Below are 21,896 nucleotides of genomic sequence, written 5' to 3'. Positions count from 1 at the left end.
AATGAAGTGGGCAGGACCGGTTCCAGCGTTTCTGCCGCCCCAAGCAAAAAAAAAAAAAAAGCCGCGATCGGCGGTGGCATTTCAGCGGCAGGTCCTTCGCTCCTAGAGGGAGTGAGGGACCTGCCGCCCCCGAATTGCCACAGGTGCCGCCCCTCTCCCTTGGCCGCCCCAAGCACCTGCTTGTTAAGCTGGTGCCTGGAGCCGGCCCTGGAAGTGGGTCAAATCTTGTTCCAAAGTAAGTCAGTGGTAAAACTTTCCCTGACTTCCGTTGGGCCTGTATATTTTAACCTGTATATTTTGTCGTATATCAATATATTTTGTTTGACAGGAGGACATGGAAACCGCAAAATATGTGTGGAGGATGTGTGTGGCCAGACACAAATTTTACAGACTAAATAAATGTAGCCTGTAAGTATAATAGTTTTTGTTTGTTTTTTTTTTGGGGGGGGTGGGGGGTGGAAGGGGGAAGGTCTCTGTTCCCATAATGAACTTAAATGTTATATAATATCTGTAATTTACTACTTGTTTAGAATATACTAAGTAGTAACCTTGTTTACTCCTGATGCTTTCAACCACTTATTTATCCCCAATATGGAAAGGATTTATCTTATTTGGTTGCAGCCTTGTAATAGAGGACGATATTTTTATAACCTGGAGTCACAGCTGAGAACGTCGTCCTCTTCTTCTAATAACTCAATTTCAAGGCTGTAAATGCATCTACTTGCGCCATTAATGGGAAGGTGTTTGTGAAACACTGAAATCTACGGGACTCTGACTGTGCTTTTGACTGAACTTGTAATAGGACACTGAAGTTATTTTAAAGGAGTGAATGTAGTGTTCTTGGAAGATGCTGGATTGGCAGTCTTACAGTATGCGGCCCTTTTGATATCTGCAGAATCCTCATAGCTCAGTAAGCACCAGAGCAGAACAAATTAAATACAAGTGAGAAGATTAAATTTAATGGGCCAGTCTCCACACTGCAAATCAAGGGCCTAATTCTGATTTTTTCACCTTTTTTTTTTTTTTTTTTTTTTTTTTTAACTTCAGTCAAGTTATTTTTGATTTACATTAGTGTGAGACAGAGAATTGGGCCCAGTGAGTCAGAATAAGCATGATTTCCATTTAATTTAATTTAATTTATTTTATTTTACATAGGCCAGCAATAAATGACTTGTTGAGGTCTGATTCAGAGCCTGTTGAAGTTGAAGGAAAGATGGTGGGAAATATCCACATCACAAAAATCACCACAACAGGCACTAATATTAATTACACCCTTGTTGACACGCTCTCAAAAATAGTTGAAGGATTGACTTGGAATAGAGACCAAACTGGCCTCTCATCCCTCATGGTGGCTGCCTTCTGGTCAGGGATGAAGCATATTGATGGAGGTGGTGTATATATCAGAAGCATGTGTAGCTGCTGTCTGAATTATATATCGGTTTTCTGGTTATATTATGAACGTCAGTCTCTGGGCTGTCAATTCTGCACCCTTTACAATAGCTCAGTTAAAAAAATAAAAATGCCCACGACCAGTAGTTCTTAATCTTTCCTTGCTGGGATCCTCATGTCAACGAGCTGGGAAATCCTCCTGTTTAGCAAAAGGGAGGGGCAAAGTAGTGCTGACACCCAAGCTAAGAACCTCTGTCCCAGACTCATCTAAGTTCAGTTAAAATGTCTTCTCTGCTGGTAACAAGTGCCTTTCTTTTCAATGTGCTAGTTGACTGTGTCCATTTTGTCTGCACGTACCTTGTCTTTAGAGACTCCCCAGACTCTCCACCTGTGGAAGGCTCTCAGAAACCTTTCCTCATTCTTTCCTTTCCACGCTTTCCAATTCTTTCTCGTCCTTCTCTTCCCAAAGGGTGAGCTGGAGAATAATCTCTTTCTTTCTGAAATTTTGCATGTCCTGTATTTGTATTGCTCTCGTGTCTTTGGGCCCTTCTCTTACTGCATGCTGACAGGTACAGAAACAGTATAGGGTGGGGAAAATGGGCATTGCTGACCAGTCCAACATGCAGTGATTTGGCAAACTACAAAACATTGTTTATGATAGCTACAGTGTTTGCCATATCTAAAATTTGGATTGGCTAGGGACCCAGAATGAACATTCGGCTGTTGTTTATTTCTTATTATAGTCTAGTAAGTATTGAGGACCCTTTACAGACTATTATAAAGACAGATCCAGGCCAGGGAGCCTACAGGTTACCACTTGGGTGAGACTCTATCAGGGGTTGAAATTTGTGTGAGAGCATGGAAATCCCACCTTTCTCCCAGCCCACTGCATATGTGAAATTCAGGTCATCCTCCATTTCACTCACTGCTGGGGAAGTCTGGTGTGCCAGAGCAAACTGAATCCTTCTCCTGCTAGGATGCTGTACATGGGGAGAGGAGGCAGTGAGATAAACAAGGTGTTTGTCTTTCTCCCTCCCCATCCTATTTCTGTGTTTCTTCTCATTCTAGCAACAGCGGTGATTTGTGCACATGCTGCACATAGTTCTTCCCTTTGGGACTGGCGGGAGGACTGTGCAACATAGGGCCTGATTCTGTGAAGTGCTGAATGCCCTGAAATGCGGTGGTGAGCACTTTACAGGATTGGGCCTAAATTGACAATGTTGTAAAACTCTTTGCTCATATATGACTTGCTTTGTAGACAAACCCAGGCTGTTACAGTGAATCCAGTTAGAAGGAGGTCCTCTTCCAGGATGTCTCTGGTAAGGTTTTCAAATAGCTTCACATTTGAGCCACTTCCTGTTTCTTGTTTTTTGCTAACTAGAATGCAGATGCCCCATGAGGGGAGAAATGGTGTGACTACATTCGTAGTCAGTAAGATTAGAGAAGGATACTTTTCTTAGGAATATGCCAAACTTCTGAGATTTGAATTTTTATAGTTTTCCATTAGACTTGAGTCAAATATTTTTTCCTTTTAATGAAATAAGCTGAAATGATGAAAAATAAGGTGGGATCAATAAATTAAGAAACGTATTGGCTTGTCAGAAAACCAGGATGTAACTTCTTAACTGATCTAAAACATAGTTTTTGTTTTAGGTATTTTAGATACATCTGTTTTCAATTTAAGATTCCCCTACATCTAGAGAAAACCTAGATGTCTGTTTGTAGGCACTACATTGGTTGGCTTTTACTCTTCACTTGCCCTGAAAACTGATACTTTGTGTTACACACTGACTGAATTTGCTTTTAGAATAGCCCCTTGTACAATCTTCTTCAAGACTCTTTTAAAAGTCATGTAGTATTTAACTACTTTTAAAATATCTTCTTTCTTAGCCCAAGCCACAGCCTTACATGATGCAACCACCACCTCCTCTACATTACAATGGACACTACACGGAACCATATACATCGTCCCAAGGTAAATTATGATGTGGTCACAATGTTTAACTCTCAAGTACATTCTAAATACAGTGGGAACCAGTAAATACTCAGACCACTTGATATCACATTTTACCACATTACATCACATTATATTTCAACTCACTTTTAAGGCCCCATGACACTGCTAGAGCTGTGCAAAGAGGCCATAGTGTGAATGTGAGTCAGGACTACATTATTTCTCTTGCTGCAGTACTTGTTTCTATTCTAAGTATAGAGTGATAGAGGGGTATGGCAGAGAACTAGGATGGCGAACACTGAGTTATTGACCATGCACATTGTAATTACAGACCACAGTCCCTCTTGAATGAGCTTAAATTGGCTATGGTTACTATGGCTATATACACACCTCAGAAGGTAAATTGATGAGCAGGCCTCAGGAGCTCCTTCTTATCCCTCTAGACCTTAAGGATATTAGAGCTCCATAAATTATCAATGGACTTTGTACCCTCTTCCCCCTGACTGCTCCAAGGACCCAGCCCCGCCCCTGGACAGCAATAGAGCGAGTGGGACTTCTTAGGACCATGTGGGACAGGTGCTCAAGGAAGAGAGAGACCTCTTGTCTGTAGTAGTAGGTATAGAAATCATTGGGATAGGCTGGGGGTGCAAACTTTGAGAGAGCCCAGGGGATTGTAGCTGGTTTGATAAGAAATTTTTAAACACTGGTTTTCTAAAAGTAAAATAGTTAAATTATTCAGAACTCTCAAGTGGTGCACATAGCTAGTCTATGTAATATGCAATGGATTTACCAGTACTCTCATTTTCCTTCTCCCTTATTGTTACCCTCATTTTGTGTTTAATTAGACTAAGTTCTCGGAGGCAAGGACTGTGTTTAATTATCCACTGCGGTCAGGCCTTTGAGTGTTATGGTAGTACAAATATAAATAATATTGGTAATACTGAGTCTCTGACAGCTTGGGGAACTAATACCTGTAATCTCCATAGCAGAACGGAGTTGAATTGTTTCCAGTATCACAGTAGGGGTACAGTAAAGAATACCAGGTTTGTAATAAAATCCTGCTATTGAACGCTTATTCTCATGAACAAAGACTCAAAAGCAATTGTCAGCAAAGATGCACAGCAGTTTTTTGTTTGTGCTGCATGCACAAAGAGTGCCCAAAGCAGTGACTTCTGTTTTGCATTTTGGCATCAGAGCAAAAGCTCCGCTGCTTTATAAATATTAAATGCATAAAACAATAGATAATTTACTTTAATTTGTATAGTGAAATCTGTAATAAGGACCAACTGTAGTACATCCTACCATATTTTAAAGTATCCCAAAGTCTCCAGAAAACTTTGATTTGACTAAGATCTACCATTGCTGGGATGGTCACGTAAGGCAGATTTCTTAGACTGTCTACACAGAGCTAGTATGGGGCAGCTAGCCTGAGCCACCGCCCATGCTGTCCCAATCATGCTGTATTTTTAACATGCTATCTTGACCAGATCTAGCAAGTGTATGTCTTTCTGAACTCAAAATCGCATCTCCCAGCTGATTTATAGACACATCATTAGTATTGATTTCACTGCTCTACAGCTTAAATGCTTCTGAAATTAATGTAGTCAAACTTTACTAATTCTGGGTCACTGAGAACGAAAATGATGCTTAAAATTGTTGATTGGCTCTAGTTTTCAAGATATGCTTTTGGGTCAGTATATACGACCCTTGACTTGGGAATGGCGGAGGATAAGTGAGTTCTAAAGGGAAGGGATCTCAATTTAAACCAGAAATGACTAAAATACATCTTTGACTGGATCTATGAATAAATCTATGACTGGGTTTGGACAGTACTTGCTTTTTAGGCAAAACAATGAATGTTGCAATCTGAAGCTGGTATTGCGTCATACATGATATGAATTGCATCATGTTATTCCTAGAAGTCATGGATGATGCAATCATAACGAAGCTTACGTCACTCTGCTGAACAAATTGCCCTATATCAGCTCTAGAAATCATACAGTGTCGTGCTCTCTTATTTGTCAGTGTTTGATTTTTGCAAAGGGACACATTTCTGTTTAGCCAAAGTGAGCAGAGATGCCTCGTGCTTGTGTGAACAGTGCAGATAACTTCTGCTATGTTTGTGGTGAAGTGATTTTTGCATCACAAAAGCGCAGTATAACCACTATGGTTAAGAAAGCCTATCACCTTTATTTTGGCTGCAAAATTGGAGATCAGGACAAGAGGTGGGCCCCACACATATGCTGCAACACTTGTGCAACAAATCTTTGCCAGTGGTTGAACAGGAAAAGGAAATCTATGCCTTTTGTAGTGCCAATGATTTGGAGAGAGCCAACAGATCATACCAGCAATTGTTACTTCTGCATGGTGCCTACAGTTGGGAAAGGTGTGTCAAAGAAGAAAAAGTGGACTGTGCATTATCCAAACATTCCATCAGCTATACGCCCAGTACCCCACGGAGAAGGACTGCCGGTTCCTGATGCACCAGAATCATTCTCACTTGAGTCAGACGAGGAAGAGGAAGAGGATGAAACTTCTGGTCCTGAACCATCAATGTCATAGGACCCACATTTTCTCCCATCCTCCTCCTCTGAACCACACCTCATAACGCAAGGTGAACTGAATGACCTTGTCAGGGATTTGGAACTACCCAAGAGTAAGGCAGAGCTGTTGGGCTCCAGACTACAGCAGTGGAATCTCCTGGCAGGTGATGCTAGGGTTTCCATGTTCCGTGACCGTCAAAAGGATCTTGTCCCATTCTTCTTCATGGAAGGTGATCTTGTAGCCTGCAACAACATCAATGGTATGATGGCAGCCCTCAACATAGTTCACGATCCAGATGAGTGGACACTGCTCATTGATTCATCGAAGATGAGTCTTAAAGCTGTTTTACTGCATAATGGCAATTTTGCCATCAATTCCAGTTGGTCATGCAGTCCATATGAAGGAAACCTATGACAACATGAAACAACTTTTGAGGTGCATAAACTATGACCAACATCAGTGGTGCTTTGTGGTGATTTGAAGGTTGTTGCTCTCTTGCTTGGTCTGCAGACTGGATACACAAGTACTGCTGTTTTCTCTGCGAATGGGATAGTCGTGCAAGAGATTCCCATTACATCAAGAAAGATTGGCCACTCTGACAGTCATTGGAGCCTGGGAGGAAAAGTGTTCAGCATCCACCACTTGTTGAATCAAGGAAGATTTTGTTACCACCCTTACACATCAAGCTGGGTCTGATGAAGAACTTTCTCAAGGCCATTGACAAAACACAAGCAGCTTTCAAGTACCTCCGTGGAAAATTTCCAAGGTTAAGTGAAGCTAAGATAAAGGAAGGTGTCTTTGTTGGTCCTCAGATTCGTGAACTTCTTCGAGATGATGCATTTGACCATGCACTGCGTGGCAAGCAAAAGACGGCATGGAAAGCCTTCCAGTTAGTGGCAATAAATTTTCTCGGAAACAACAAGGCAGACAAATACAGGTTGTTGGTGGAAAACCTCCTCAAGGCATACAAAAGCCTTTGTTGCAACATGTCACTAAAGATACATTTTTTGCACTCTCATCTAGATTTTTCCACCGAACTGCGGAGCAGTGAGCGACGAGCACGGCGAGCGATTTCACCAGGACATTGCAACAATGGAGAAACGCTATCGGAGCAAATGGAGCCCATCAATGCTTGCAAACTATTGCTGGACAGTGACAAGAGATGCTCCATTTAATGAATACAAGAGACAAGCCAAGAAGCGCCGAGTAGACACTGAATAGGACTAAATATGTACATAATAGTTTTTTGCCTTTTGTTTCATCATAAATTTTATTTATATAACCCTTTTGCTGATTTTTAAAGTGTTACATAAACAGGACAGGTGAAATATTATCATGTAAAGCAACCATAAACACATGAAAAGACCTAGGTTTACAATTTATGATTAAAACTCTACTATCTACACAATATACATAGACATAAAATGTAAAAACTTAAATATCTTAGAAACAGTAGCCAATCAGTTGTTTTAATTGTCATATTTGAATTCAGCACATCAAAATACATAATAAATAGCACATTTTATCTCTGAAGCAGACGACTTCTCAAAAATTGTAGACCAGTGTTATTCATTTATATAGTGGGCCCGATTCTTCTGTCACTAAGGTCTTGTCTACATAGGCAAGTTAAACAGGTTTAACTTCTTGTTTTTTGAACTGATATAGTTGAACCAATACAAACTCCCATGTGGACACTTTTTTTTTTGTTTTGTTTATTATTTCAGTTTGAGTGTCCTATTTTGGTTTAATTTAAATCTATTCCCAGTCGAATTAAGTAAACTGAAAAAAGCCACTCTTTGAAATAAATGTCTCTACAAAGGAATTTGCACTGGTTTAGATCAGTCTGAATTCACACCTTAGGTTATTCTAGTACAACTTCCCCATGTAGACAAGACCTTGCACTGGCGTATCTCAAGTGTAACTCTGTATAATTCACTGGCATAAAACAGGTAAATAAGATATAAAGAAATAAGATCAGAAGCTTCCACTCTGCCTAATTCTCAGTAGCTGCAGTCACTGCAGGACGTTGAGTGGCTTGGTGGATAAGGGAAAGTCCCCTCTGCAGCCACTGTTGATTAATCCAGTTAGTTAGGTGACTAGCATGGCTGCCCCTACAGGTATGGTGCACCTCTTCCCCCAGAGCTCAAGTGCCATAACTCTGTACTGTGCCTTGTCTCCCCTGCCTAGAGAGCTGAAAGCCTGATGTTGCGCCTGAGCCTGTTACTGCTTAGTTGGTGGGATTTTTCTAGATTCCTGCTTTTGAATGGTTCTTGTGAGTGAGACCCATTTTATTGATCAACCTTGCCTGAATTCTGACTCTGCTGTTACATCACAACCCCACTTGGTCATAGCAAAAAAAGTTCTGAATGACTTCAAGATAGAAGGCAAATTTACATCTGTCATGTTTCACTGCTGAGTCTTGATGCCACACTCATTAACATCATGGTGTCTGAAAACAAATTACATCAGAATTAAATCAGTCTCCAGGTAAAGGACTATATTACAGGGTCCATTCTGTATGTCAGAAAATTGACCAGGTAGCAAGAGGTAAAACAGAAATACTATCCCGAGGTAGCAATTGTGTATTGCAGTGTGTTGGGAGCCTTGCAGCACTAAAAATGCAATCCTTGGAAGTAAAATGTTGCTTAGCAGCAATATATTGTTAAAGCCGAGATATGGTGGGGAAAGGCTGAGGTTTTGATAATTAATCATTGATTAAACATGGCTAGTAGAGGAATTTCACTCTTTTTTTAATGTTTGGACATAATGGTTGTTAAACACTTCCATTTTTTTTCAGATAACCTTTTTGTGAACAAGCAGAATGGATACTACTACCACTCTCAGACTAGCTTGGATAGAGCTCCACATGACTACAATGGCAGAATTCGCAATGGGAGTGTCTATAGCGCACACAGCACTAACTCTTTGAATAACCCACAGCACTACTTGCAGCCATCTCCCATGTCCTCTAACCCAAGCATTACTGGAAGTGATGTCCTGAGACCTGATTATGTTCCGTCGCATCGACATAGTGCGCTAATACCACCTTCTTATCGGCCTACACCAGATTATGAAACTGTAATGAGACAGCTTAACAGAGGAATGATACACACAGATAGGCAGAGTCATTCTATGAGAAATCTTAACATCAGCAATTCATATGCTTACAGTAGGCCTGATGCTCTGGTCTATAGCCAACCTGAAATCCGAGAACATGCTCACTTCACCTCCCCCCAATCTAATCACTATCCTTTTAACCTGAGTTACAGTTTTCATAGCCAGTCTCCCTACCCATACCCTGCTGAACGGCGTCCAGTTGTTGGAGCAGTTAGTGTCCCTGAGCTGACAAATGTGCAGCTTCAGGCTCAGGAGTATCCAGCACCAAACATCATGAAGACCCAGGTCTATCGACCTCCTCCCCCTTACCCATACCCAAGACCTGCAAACAGTACCCCAGACCTGTCCCGACATCTTTACATTAGCAGCAGCAATCCAGATCTCATCACGCGGCGAGTCCACCATTCAGTTCAGACGTTTCAGGAAGACAGCCTGCCTGTTGCACATTCCCTTCAGGAAGTGAGTGAGCCCTTAACATCAGCACGGCATGCTCAGCTACAGAAAAGGAACAGTATTGAAATAGCTGGACTTACCCACAACTTTGAAGGCATAAGAATTAAAGAGCGGACCATGTCAGCTTCTGCTGCAGATGTGGCTCTTCCAAGGGTCATGTTGGCAGGGTCACAGCCCAGCATTTTCATAGAGAGAACAAAGCAAGAAGAAAATAAGGAGCAAGAAGAAAGTTTGAACTGTGATCATAAGAAGTCTCTTTCAGATGCCACTATGCTGATTCACAGCAGCGAGGAAGAGGAAGAATTTGAAGAAGAAAACAAAGCTAGTACAACTCTGACTCCTCTCACTGATGATCAAACCCAGCTTTCTGCTATTATGGGTGGCTATCCTCAGGAATCCTTACTAAGTTACCCCTACAGTTCTGTTGCTTCACCTCCTGGCCCTTTGCATATCCTTGAGCCTAAGTTACATATTTCGGAGACGGAAAAGAGGATAAAAGATGTGAGCCCAGTACACTTAATGGCTGAAACCCAGGTGCAGAGAAGAGGTGAAGGATTGCTGACTCCGTCTATGTCAGAATCTGACCTTACGACTTCGGGAAGGTACAGAGTGAGAAAGGATTCTCTAAAGAAGAGACCCGTCTCTGATCTTCTGTCAGGGAAGAAGAATATAGTGGAAGGTCTTCCCCCTTTAGGAGTAAGTGGATATTATTTCTCTCTCTTCTCGTGGCTCCTGATAATATATCTGATACCAATCATTGGTGTTTTTAAAAAAGTTTTTTCAATATCTTTGAAGCATAGCAATTAAATGCAGTAACCTTCCTCTCCATTGCCCTCTCTCTCGCTCTGTTTCCTGCTTTCTCTCCTTATTTGTCTGTCCCTTCTCTCCCCTATTTTGTCTCCCCCCAACCCCCAGTCTGTTCAGCCAGTCTTCCTACCCCACCCCCTATTCAATCTGTAGCTAGGGGGGACTGGTTCTGAGACCTCCTCAGCCTCATATAACCCATGCATGAGTCAAACAGGGTGGCTTTTAATAGGCCATGGTTCCTAGAGCCGCCTCCTCCCCCCACCCCATTCACCAGGCAACTGAAGCAGTAGCAGCTACATCCACTTCTCTAGCAGTTTTGTGACCGACATTAGACCCATTCCCATAATTTGAGCATTGGACTTAACTGAATGTTCACTTGTCTTCTGACACACTTCCCACTCCCTCTCCTCCTAATGTGATGTCACTAAGCACCTCCCTGCTTTGTATTCACTCCTTGGTTTTTCCCTTTTCCAGGCACTCCCTCCCTTCCTCTCTTACCTTTTAACCATTCTTTCATCCCTAAAAACTTAGTCCCTCCTTGCCATTCCCCTCCCTCCCACAAACACAAACTGACACTCCTGCCCACAAAACCTCCTACAAGATGTGTGCAGAATCACAGAATGTAATTCATGATCTTCTTTGTTTTTAGTCTGTTTAGTTTGCAAGTTCTTAGGGCAGGAACTATAACTCCATGTGTTTGTACAGTGTCTCGCTCATTGTGGGTGCTACTATAATAAAAACAAAATAATAATAATTTTTCTTCCTTTTAGCCACTAGCTTTTTTTTTCCTGTTTCCCTACTTTTAGTTTGCTTTTTATTTTTAATTGATTGTACTACATTAACATCTTCCCCAGGGTCACTACCAGCAGCTGCCAAGTAGCTTTTTATACAGGGAAGAGCAGCAATCAGAAACTGACTGGCATACTAGTTTTACTGCTTTAGCAGCTGCTACAGCTGACTTTGCAGAAACTAAATACTGTAGGCTTAGTCTATTTATCTAGGCACTTATATAGCCCTCATCATTGTCCCTCCGAATCCAGCTTTCTAGCATGGAGCTGGATGCAGAAAGAGACCTAGTAGAATTGCACAACCTTAGTCAATTACCTTTTAAGAACTTTATAATTGTATATAATTTCTGTGTCTCTTCCCCCTCTGTTACACTAACATCAAGTAAAACTAATGAGGTTCTTCTGTTGATAGGTTTATATTCAGAGGTAGCTTGAACTCTCACCTTGTGTCATGGGTCCAGATCCTCAAAGGTTTTTAGGCACCTAACTCCTAATTATTGCAATGTGACCTTTAAATATCTTTGAGGTTTGGGTCTTGCTCTATATGTTTTTGAGACATTTGTGAATCTACCCTGCTTTTTCCTTCGACTGTGTTTGTAATTAGTTTGCTTTCAGAGAGAGAGAGAGAGAGAGAGAGAGAGAGACTCACTTTAGTTTTAAACCGAGATGTTCTTTACTCATTGGAAATGTTCAATAGAATACTGTCTTATTCAGCAAGTAACATTGTTTAGTTATTTTAAAATATAGCTAGAACAAGGTGGGTGAGGTAATATCTTTTATTGGACCAACTTCGGTGGAGCTCGAAAGCTTGTCTTTCACCAACAGAAGTTGGTCCAGTAAAAGATAGTACCTTACCCACTTCATCTCTCTCTCATCCTGAGACCAACATGGCTACAACAACCCTGCAAACGATATAGATAAAACCTAATTTCTTTCAGTACTTAATGCTGAGATTTATATCCTGATAAGACTGATAGAGGCATTCTTTCCATGACGTCTTTTGCTCCCACTGTGGTCCTTTGTTATTGGGTTTCCATTCATTCATTCTTGCACATAGTCCCATTCTCTTAGCTTTGACATTTAGCAGTGTTTTCGTTTCTGTTACTTCCTGTTAGCTCTTGGATATATTGATTTTTTTTTTTTTTTTTTTTTTTTACTCTCACACCACATGTGTCCATGTTGTGTTTCAGGTTTTTTCACTGTGATAAATTCTTTAGGTCTATTATTTTTGTTAGCAGCCAAACTTATAAACTGTAGGATTGAGACATTTGCTTTCTCTAGTATATAAGTGTTTAAAAGATCATGGTGGAATGGTTCTTAACACAAAAATTCCCCTGAATTTGTACTAATATTTTCCTCTAACAGTAAGTGATTACTGCAAAATTAAAGATTCAGGCCCTGATTTTCCAAAGGCCCTTAACTCTGCCTCTAAGTCTCGACCACATTTTTGCATCTGAAATTTGTTGTAGGCCCATTTTTTTTACTGGTTTGACATTTAAGAACCCTCCCCCCACCCCATCTGCAGTCTAATGCATATGCATCTAAGTGCTATAAAATGCACCCATAAAATTGTGCTCTCTGAGGCCACTTCTGAAAACTGGGCCTATAAACTATATAGTGTGATGCACATAATCATTTAGATGTGTGTGATATCCCTTTGTGGTATTTTTTTCTGTCTTATTCGTACTATTAAAGATTTTAATTCTATTGAGGACTGTAAACTGCCCAGAATTGCCCTTGCACTGTGACCTAGCCGTGGAGAGAACAATATTTGTCATTCTTGTGGCGTTTCAGAAACTTGTATCTGGAATGAAGTCCGACTGGTGTCCTGTCCTAGGAAAGAATGTGGCTTTACCACTGCAATCTCTTAGACAGTGGTTAGCAAAGAGATACGGCTGTGCATTGTCTTCTGTTTGCAAAAAAGGTGTCAGAGGAGTCCCTCTTATTAAGCTGAACCCCTATGAAGACCACGTTCTAATCTGTTTTGTGGATATTACAATTTTTAAATTTTTTCTGCAGGGTATGAAAAAGAATAGAACTGATGCAAAAAAAATAGGGCCTCTGAAGCTAGCTGCCCTAAATGGACTAACCTTGTCTCGCATGCCTTTGCCAGATGAGGGTAAAGAAGAGCCTACCAGAGCAACAAATGATGAACGGGTATGTTAAAGTTTTCTAGAGTGTTTGGTTTCTCTTAGCCAGGCAATCTTACAAATGAACTGTATCGTCATTGTGTTTTGTGCTAATTACTAGAACATCTCACCCTCAAAATAATTCAGACATAGAAGGTGGCAGCAAATTGGTGAAAGAGACTTCTAATTATTGGTTAGTTGTTGGGAAAAGTGCCTAATGAGACTAAGGATGAAAGGAGGGAGGGATGGCTCAGTGGTTTGAGCATTAGCCTGCTAAACCCAGGGTTGTGAGTTCAATCCTTGAGGGAGCCACTTAGGGATGGGGAAATATCAGTACTTGGTCCTGCTAGTGAAGGCAGGGGGCTGGACTCTATGAGCTTTTGGGATCCCTTCCAGTTCTATGAGATATATATATATAATAGATGGAGATATACCTAAGATTCACCTGTTATCCAGCTTCTGGGCACATGGGCAGTAGTTAAAATAGTATCCAGAATTTTTTAAATTAGAAACTTTCCCTCTGTTTCCCACTGAGTTGTATCCCTGTCTAGAGTGTATGCTCTTCATGGTAGGGGCTGTGACTTTCTGTGTGACTTGTACTGTTGGTGCTTACTTGTTAAATTTTTATTATTTATTATTCTAGTTAGAATTCGCTCCAGGGTTCAGGTCTTTGCAGGTCACATTGATATTTCTCCTCAGGAAAAACCCTGAAAAAAAAGATGAATCTTAAACAATGCCCTGAAGATCAACACATATATACTGTCTCAAACCTGTGAGGGAAGCAGGCTCCAAAGCTGAGGGTCATCCAGCTGAGAAAGCTGGGATCAAGGCAGTTTAAAGCTGGGATGCGCAGCATAAGCAAGAGCGCTCTGGCTAATCTAAGTGTCATGAGAGGATATGGGATGAAAATAGGCAGAACCCAAACTATATAGGACTCTATAGAGCAATATTATCACCCTGAATTATACCCAGGAGCATAGCCAGTGCAGTCCTTGGAGAAGTAGTGTAAAGTGCATCCTTCAGCCAACAGTTAAGTACCTGATTCTGTGCATAACATAGCACGCTCAACTTCATCTCCACTTTAACTCAATTCACTGAGAAGGTCACTGAGCACCTTGCAGGACTGAACCCTCAATGAGAAACCACATTCTGCACCAACTACAAACTTCCAAATGGCTTCCAAAGGGTAATCCAGTGTCAAGCACATAGCAGTAATTCATTCTGGGGATCTCAAAGGTTTGGATAACTGAGTAAGGTCCACACACTGGAGAGAGGTGTTGTAATTTTCTGGACAAATGTAGCTAGAAAATGGCATTTTTAGCCATAGGTGCACCATAGGAGTCTAGGAGATGCTGGGGACCTAAAATAACACCACATTGTCAATGAAGTTAGCAAACCGACACAGCCATTAATGGCTTGAGCTTCAGTGAGCACACTTTATCCACACCCCAGTTTTTTCCAAGCACTTGGGGAAAACGGGGAATCTGCACTGATAGGATAGATGAAAAGGAGTCAGAGATGTGTGTCCTCTGCATCCACATCCCCGCAGTGTCTTTCCCAGCAGCCCTGTCTGCAGTGCATGTTGAATAGGAGGGTGACAAAATAGAACCTTGCAGACCTCTGAGCAGTAGAACCAATAGGGCAGAGGCGCAATTGCCTAGTACCACCCACAGGAATCTGTTAGAGGAAAGAATCGAGTCATTCTTGAAGTAAATAGTGAAAGCTTTTAAAAGCAGATATTGTTGCCGCTGTTATAACACTGAGCACCGTTGTGCGTGATGCTGTACAAACAAGAAGTTTACCATTTAAATAGGGCACAGACAAAACAATTCGGACGTATGTAAAAGAAGAAAATCCAGTCTGAGGACTGCAAATATTTGTAGAGGACCAAGAAGTTCGTTCAACATATACTTCTGAAGCTCAGATTCATGCTACTGTGCCCTTGTAGTCCATTTCATAGTAGGAACTTGACCAAGAAGAAAGTCAGAAACTTCCCTGTAAGTGTGCTGATGTATGAATTGTTATGGAGATTTTACACCTTTCTCTGTACCATCTGGTAACGGCAGATGAGGATACCAGACTAGATGGTTGATTTGTCTCATACTGTGTGGCTGTTCTGATATTACTGTGAGAGTCTGGTGCAAGACACACACACACACACACACACACACACACACACACACACACACACACACACACACACACACACACACACACACACACACACTTCTCTAGCTTAAATCTTCCCTTTTTTTTTTTTTAAGTAAACAGTTGCTGAAATTCCAAAAGTGTCTTCTGATTAGAAAGTATTTTGGTTTTGAAAAAAAAATTGTTTTTCAGCAGGTCTTGTTAAATAAAAATAAAACAATTAATGAAACATAAATGAAAAACAATACAGAAAATAATTAAAAATAAAACAGAATTATTATGGTAGGAGGAATTTGTGCTTATACCTCATCTGCAGCAGGAGTTTGTAGGAAGGATTTGCTGCCATCTTCAACATTTATCATCTGCAGGCTGATAAAACTGAGGGAGTATTTGCAGAGTATGCTGAATTTATTCATTTAACAAAACACTTTTTTTGTTCAGGTGGCTCTCCAGATTCAAAACAAAGCTGACCAGATAATAGAGTTGGAAGATACCTCTCAAATTAGCTACTGCAACCTGCTACATCAAGCAGGAAGGACTGTACACATCCCCGTCCAAACTTATCTATCCTTGCCTCAAATACCTGTAGAGACTCTGTCCTAACTACCTTGTTTGGCAAAATGTTCCCATGTCTGATTGGATTATCTATATAGAAATCAAGGAATAATTTTTGAATGTTATTTACTATTTCCATCTCCTAGTGCCATATCCTTACATTCTTCATCCATCTTCACTTAGACAAAACTCCCATTAACGTAAATTAGTTTAATCTGAGTAAAGACCCCAATATTTGGCCACTCCTGAATTATTGTGATTGTAAAAATAGTGATAGCTGGAAAGAGCTTTTAAAAATTAAGTGAGAGAAATTTGTGCTTTTTTTTTTTTTAATTAAATTCTTTTCATTGCAATGTTAAGAGTAAAATTGAGTGGGACTGTGGCATTATATGATCATCTTATTCTATCTTTTAGTGTAAAATTCTAGAACAACGGCTGGAACAGGGAATGGTGTTTACCGAGTATGAGCAGATTCAAAAGAAAAGGCTCATAGATGGAGAGTGCTCAATAGCTCGGCTCCCTGAAAATGCAGAGAGAAACAGGTTCCAGGATGTCCTTCCCTATGATGATGCCAGAGTGGAGCTGGTCCCAACCAAAGAAAACAACACAGGCTATATCAATGCATCCCATATTAAGGTAAGATTAATACTGATGAAGAACGTTTTGCAGAATGATTCTTGCAGCTAGTATCAAAAGCCTCTTTATTATTCGGTTAAAATAATTCTGAATAGCCTAACAGTGTTGCCAGGGTAGTTGACTTGCTGGATTGGCTGACTGAGCACACTGACCTCTGCACTTTGAAATGTCAGGGCACCAGGGGCTATGAGGAGGGTCTTGGTGATGAAGACCTGAGTTGGTGGTGCTAGCTTCAGAGCAGCATGACACTGCTGGGAGATACTTTTCTTTCTCTTAACTGTGCAGGGGATTGCAACTGTTGCACTAAGGGAAGTGTTAGGACTGAAGTTGAAAAACTGATGACTGATAAATGAGTACGAGTACTTGTGGCACCTTAGAGACTAACAAATTTATTAGAGCATAAGCTTTCGTGAGCTACAGCCACAAATCTGACATCAGGAATCATAATACTCAAAAACCAGTGGGAGAACACTTTAACCTGTCTGGCCATTCAATGACAGACCTGCGGGTGGCTATCTTACAACAGAAAAACTTCAAAAACAGACTCCAACGAGAGACTGCTGAGCTGGAATTGATATGCAAACTAGATACAATCAACTCAGGATTGAATAAGGACTGGGAATGGCTGAGCCATTACAAACATTCAGAGTAGCAGCTGTGTTAGTCTGTATCCGCAAAAGAAGAACAGGAGTACTTGTGGCACCTTAGAGACTAACAAATTTGTTAGTCTCTAAGGTGCCACAAGTACTCCTGTTCTTCTTCTTACAAACATTGAATCTATCTCCCCTTGTAAGTATTCTCACACTTCTTATCAAACTGGCTGTACTGGGCTAGCTTGATTATCACTTCAAAAGTTTTTTTTCTCTAACTTAATTGGCCTCTCGGAGTTGGTAAGACAACTCCCACCTGTTCATGCTCTCTGTACGTGTGTATATATATCTCCTCAATATATGTTCCACTCTATATGCATCCGAAGAAGTGGGCTGTAGCTTTGTTAGTCTCTAAAGTGCCAGAAGTACTCCTGTTCTCTTTGCGGATACAGACTAACACGGCTGCTACTCTGAAATGTGATAAATGAGTGTGGGTAAATGCCCAGTCAGTCCCTCTTTCCCTTTTCATGCTGGCCTAATATTCACTATTTTGAGGAAGAGAGATTTTCCTTAGGTCTTATCTACATGAAGATGTAGTGTGCAGCAAGCTGGGGTGTAAAACTACAGCACTGTAGCCTGCCACACACTAAGCAACTGTGTAGACTCTGTTACTGCGCACTAAAAGTTCTGTAGTGCGCTTTGACGTACCGCTGTTTGAAACAGCAGAACATCACAGCACACCATGGAACCTTTAGAGCACAGTAACAGGGTCCACACAGCCACATAGTGAGTGGCAGACTAGAGGACTGTACATTCAAACCCTGCCTAGCCACGCATTAAGTCTCGGTGTAGACAAGCCCTTAGGCCTTAAGAGAGACTCCATGATCACATATCTGAGGCATCTGCCATATACTGTTCATTCAGTTGCTTTCTCTTTTTCATACATTAATAGAAGGTAAATCAATGATTTGGGGATGTAAAATAATGGGGATGGACAATAATCCTTAAAGCACACTGGGGTCCTTTGAGATCAAAGCTGGTATATATGTGTCAGGTATTGTAATTGCCCAGTCTGACTCCATTTGCAGCAGAGACAGACATACACCCAACCTAAAGAACTGAAATTTAAGGGCCCTATTGTTCCCTCTCCTTCTGTGGATCTGGCCTGGGAGCACAGAAGGTGGGAATGCTAGCTTCATGCTGGAACTTTCCTGGCTGGTCACAGGGAGTAGATGGAGCCAGGTGGGAAACTGCTCTTCACAGTATAACCCCTTTCCCCTGGCCCCAGCCTCTTTCCTTAAAGATTATAAGGAACCTCTTGCAAGGTGAACTTCATAGAATTTCCAAGGCCCTTTGCCCTTTTCCAGTGGGTGTTTCCACAGGGAGGTGGGTTATAGTCTTAAATGATTTGATGCTTCTAAAGAGAGTTAAGATCTCCTTAAAATAAATAAATTAATGGAGATATCCTCTGTCCTAGAACTAGAAGGGACCTTGAAAGGTCATCGAGTCTAGCCCCTGCCTTCACTAACAGGACCAAGTACTGATTTTTTCCTCAGATCCCTAAGTGGCCCCCTCAAGGATTGAACTCCCAACCCTGGGTTTAGCAGGTCAATGCTCAAACCACTGAGCTATCCCTCCCTTCTTATCTATAGGCACCTCTAAACAAGGTTATATGTTGTTGGTTTTTTTTGTTTGTTTTGGTTTTTTTATGGCCTTTTGCTGCCTGGCATAGTATTGAACAGTTTTCATACTCGATAACAAGCTATAAGTCAGCATTTTGAATTTCCTGAATCAAAATTGGGAGGAAAAACATATTGACTAGTGTAGACTCCTTTTAACACTGTAATAATGGCATTGAAATGGCTAGAAAATGTCTTTAAAGCCTAATTTGTCTGACTGCACAGAATTCACCCGATATGAAAGAATGTTGATGTAGCCTCAGTTGTCCAGTATGGTTGGTTTTAAAATACTGTATCTCTAGTTGTTTTTCTCTTCTAAATGTTCATTTAACCTTTTTAAAGGACTATATAAATGATGACTTCAACACGACAGGGTGCAAATACTAGGTGGAGTCAGATTTATATGTTTTACAAATGGCCTCATTTGATTCCCAAATGTTACTTCCAACTCCAAACTTTAAAGTCACTCACTTTGCAAACAACTTTCTTGGTAACCAGTAATTTAACATTCTCCTTTTGCATTTTTTACAGGTCTCTGTCAGTGGCATTGAGTGGGACTATATTGCTACACAGGGCCCTTTGCAGAATACATGTCAGGATTTCTGGCAGATGGTGTGGGAACAAGGGATTGCCATTATAGCAATGGTGACAGCAGAAGAGGTGGGTCCTTAGGCCAGGTGTGCTTTGAAACGTTTCTCGATATAGTAATGTTAGTTAGGATCGTAATCCTGTGTGATATTTTTATATTGATAAAAAAATCCTTTTGCCAATATAGTTTTTCATTCAGGGAACTGTTAGAAGTTTTGTCAGTATAAACTGGTCTCCACTCGAGAGATTTGCTGAGATAGCTATACTGGCCAACCATTCTAGTGTAGACTCAGCCTTAGAAATGGTTTCCTCGTTTACTAAGTCTGAGTCAAAGTTTGTGGAGAAGCCCTTTAGCGGTATATTGTGGGGTAGAAACGTTGGGATTGTTACAGCAAGTTCAATTGTGTATGTGTGTGTTCATGCCTTACGTTTGTAATGCTTTGCTTCCAAGGAGGGTGGGCGAGAAAAGAGTTTCAGGTACTGGCCCCGACTTGGCTCAAGGCACAACACTGTCACCTATGGGAGATTTAAGATTACTACACGATTCCGGACAGACTCTGGCTGCTATGCAACTACAGGCTTGAAGATCAAACACCTTCTCACAGGGCAGGAGAGAACAGTTTGGCATCTGCAGTACACTGACTGGCCAGAGCATGGGTGCCCAGAGGATCCCAAGGGATTTCTGTGTAAGTTGTGTTAATCCCCTCCATTAGCCACACCACCTACTATGGTTGTAGAGCATACTGATGTTAAAGGTTTCTTCACACCAGTGATGGATGTTGGATTGCCTTTTTTTGTAGAAATGTCTGTCTGTCTGCCTCTAAGCTCATGTACGTAATCATTAAAAACCATATAAATTGAAACATAATTACACTGCAAGCTGTCACTTTAATTGCTCTCCAGCAAAAGAGAGTTAGGCTATTTCCCCACCCAGGGAAACTCCCAAGTAAATAAATAAATCCTTCCTGTTGCTTTGATGGGCTGTTAAAAATGTTTCAGTAAATCAATGTTCGTTGTCACGAATGTGACAGGAATGTTGCGGTTTGTTCTCTGATGTTAGTTACAATGGTAGTGATGTAATATGTGTATTTACGTGTCTTTTTCTTTCCCATTGAAACTGACAGCGTACTTGGAGGAGATACAGTCAGTGCGGCGCCATACAAACAGCACAGCAGATCCTAAAAGCTCTAACCCTCCTGTACTGGTGCACTGCAGCGCAGGTGTAGGAAGAACGGGAGTGGTCATATTGTCAGAGATCATGATTGCCTGTTTGGAACACAATGAGGTTATTTTCTTGCCTATGTTTTAAAATAAAAGCTTTGGTATATGTATGTGGAGATTGCTCAGGTCACCCAGATCATAAATATTGTGCTGCCTGATCTATTGAGCACTTATGGTGTGGCCTATGGAAAATCTTTACTGCTGAGTTTGGGAGAACCCTTACAAGCTCCTCACCCCCTTTAGTAATATTGTAAAAGCGTTTGCTAGTGCATCAGGTGTGCATTAACATGTATTTTTCATTCAGGAACCTTGTCCTGCAAGGTGCTGATCAATGCCTGTGTGGTGCAGGGCATCCTCACATCCTGTGGACTTCAGTAGGAGCTGAGTGTACCCAGCATCTTGCTAGTTTGGCTTTATGATCCATTTTTACAGATGCATTTTTCAGTCTAGTCCCTGCACTTCATCAGATTTGCCTGGTTGCTGGGTGTATCTGTATTTATAATATTAGTGTTGTGTAGAAGACAGTGTGACAGTTTCATAAAATATTTAGAGGAGACATTAGCCCTGTCTGGCCATCACCGAAGGTGACCAGCTGTAGACTATTGCACTTGTTGCTTTTTTCATTTTTGAATGTGCTCTGAAAGGTGATAGATACTGAAACTAAGATACTCTGCTGATGATACTTAGTATTTACACATGGCAGTGCTTTTCATCTTCAAAGCACTTGCCAAGCATTAAATTATTAAGCCTCATTATGAGGTACGCAAATTAGTATTAAGCCCTTTCTACAGATAAGGAAAATGAGGCCGACAATTTAAGTGACTTGGCCCAGGCCACAGTGGGTTAATTGTCAGAGTTGAGATATGAGCTTAGGAGTTACTGACTCTGTGCCCTGTGCTTAGATCATGCATCTCTCCTGCCTTGAAAGAACAAACCACAGACTTATTAATCGCCAGTCGTTATAACAGTTAACTTCTTTCTTTTTCCAGATGCTGGACATCCCAAGAGTGCTGGACATGCTGAGGCAGCAGAGGATGATGATGGTGCAGACTCTCTGTCAATACACTTTCGTCTATGGAGTTCTTATTCAGTTCCTTAAAAGTTCTAGGCTTATATGACGCCCACCACTTCCTGTGGGACTGAATCATCTCAAGAGTTTATAAAAGGAGAATTGCAGTTGTCCAGACATACTTGCCTTTCGGGTGTTTTCCTCAATAGATAACTCATGCAGAGTTACCTTTTTGGCATGGTATGGGGATATTAAATGCAAGTCCAAGGTATCAACCTTTGCAAAGCAA

At 41.1% G+C, this 21,896-nt stretch overlaps 1 protein-coding gene across 9 annotated transcripts in view; it reads left to right on the top strand.

Annotated features, from left to right (window-relative positions):
- PTPN21 (protein tyrosine phosphatase non-receptor type 21) overlaps nt 1-21,896 on the top strand; it is a 65,894-nt gene extending 43,998 nt beyond the window's left edge. For 5 of the 9 annotated variants that reach the window (XM_005285368.5, XM_005285369.5, XM_008165701.4 and 2 more), the window contains 11 exons: nt 329-408; nt 1,758-1,859; nt 2,648-2,708; nt 3,280-3,364; nt 8,685-10,153; nt 13,072-13,209; nt 16,299-16,520; nt 19,321-19,449; nt 19,829-20,063; nt 20,502-20,662; nt 21,588-21,896. In XM_005285368.5, the coding sequence (XP_005285425.1) occupies nt 329-408; nt 1,758-1,859; nt 2,648-2,708; nt 3,280-3,364; nt 8,685-10,153; nt 13,072-13,209; nt 16,299-16,520; nt 19,321-19,449; nt 19,829-20,063; nt 20,502-20,662; nt 21,588-21,716 (2,811 nt within the window). In that variant the 3' untranslated portion in view covers nt 21,717-21,896. The remainder of the gene's footprint in view (nt 1-328; nt 409-1,757; nt 1,860-2,647; nt 2,709-3,279; nt 3,365-8,684; nt 10,154-13,071; nt 13,210-16,298; nt 16,521-19,320; nt 19,450-19,828; nt 20,064-20,501; nt 20,663-21,587) is intronic. The other 4 variants (XM_005285370.5, XM_065593488.1, XM_065593489.1 and 1 more) reach the window with 1 other exon arrangement.

Source organism: Chrysemys picta, chromosome 4 (assembly GCF_011386835.1).
Source record: "Chrysemys picta bellii isolate R12L10 chromosome 4, ASM1138683v2, whole genome shotgun sequence".
Taxonomy (NCBI): domain Eukaryota; kingdom Metazoa; phylum Chordata; order Testudines; family Emydidae; genus Chrysemys; species Chrysemys picta.
The sequence above is the reverse complement of the archived record's forward strand: the minus strand, read 5'-3'. Positions and strand labels throughout refer to the sequence as shown.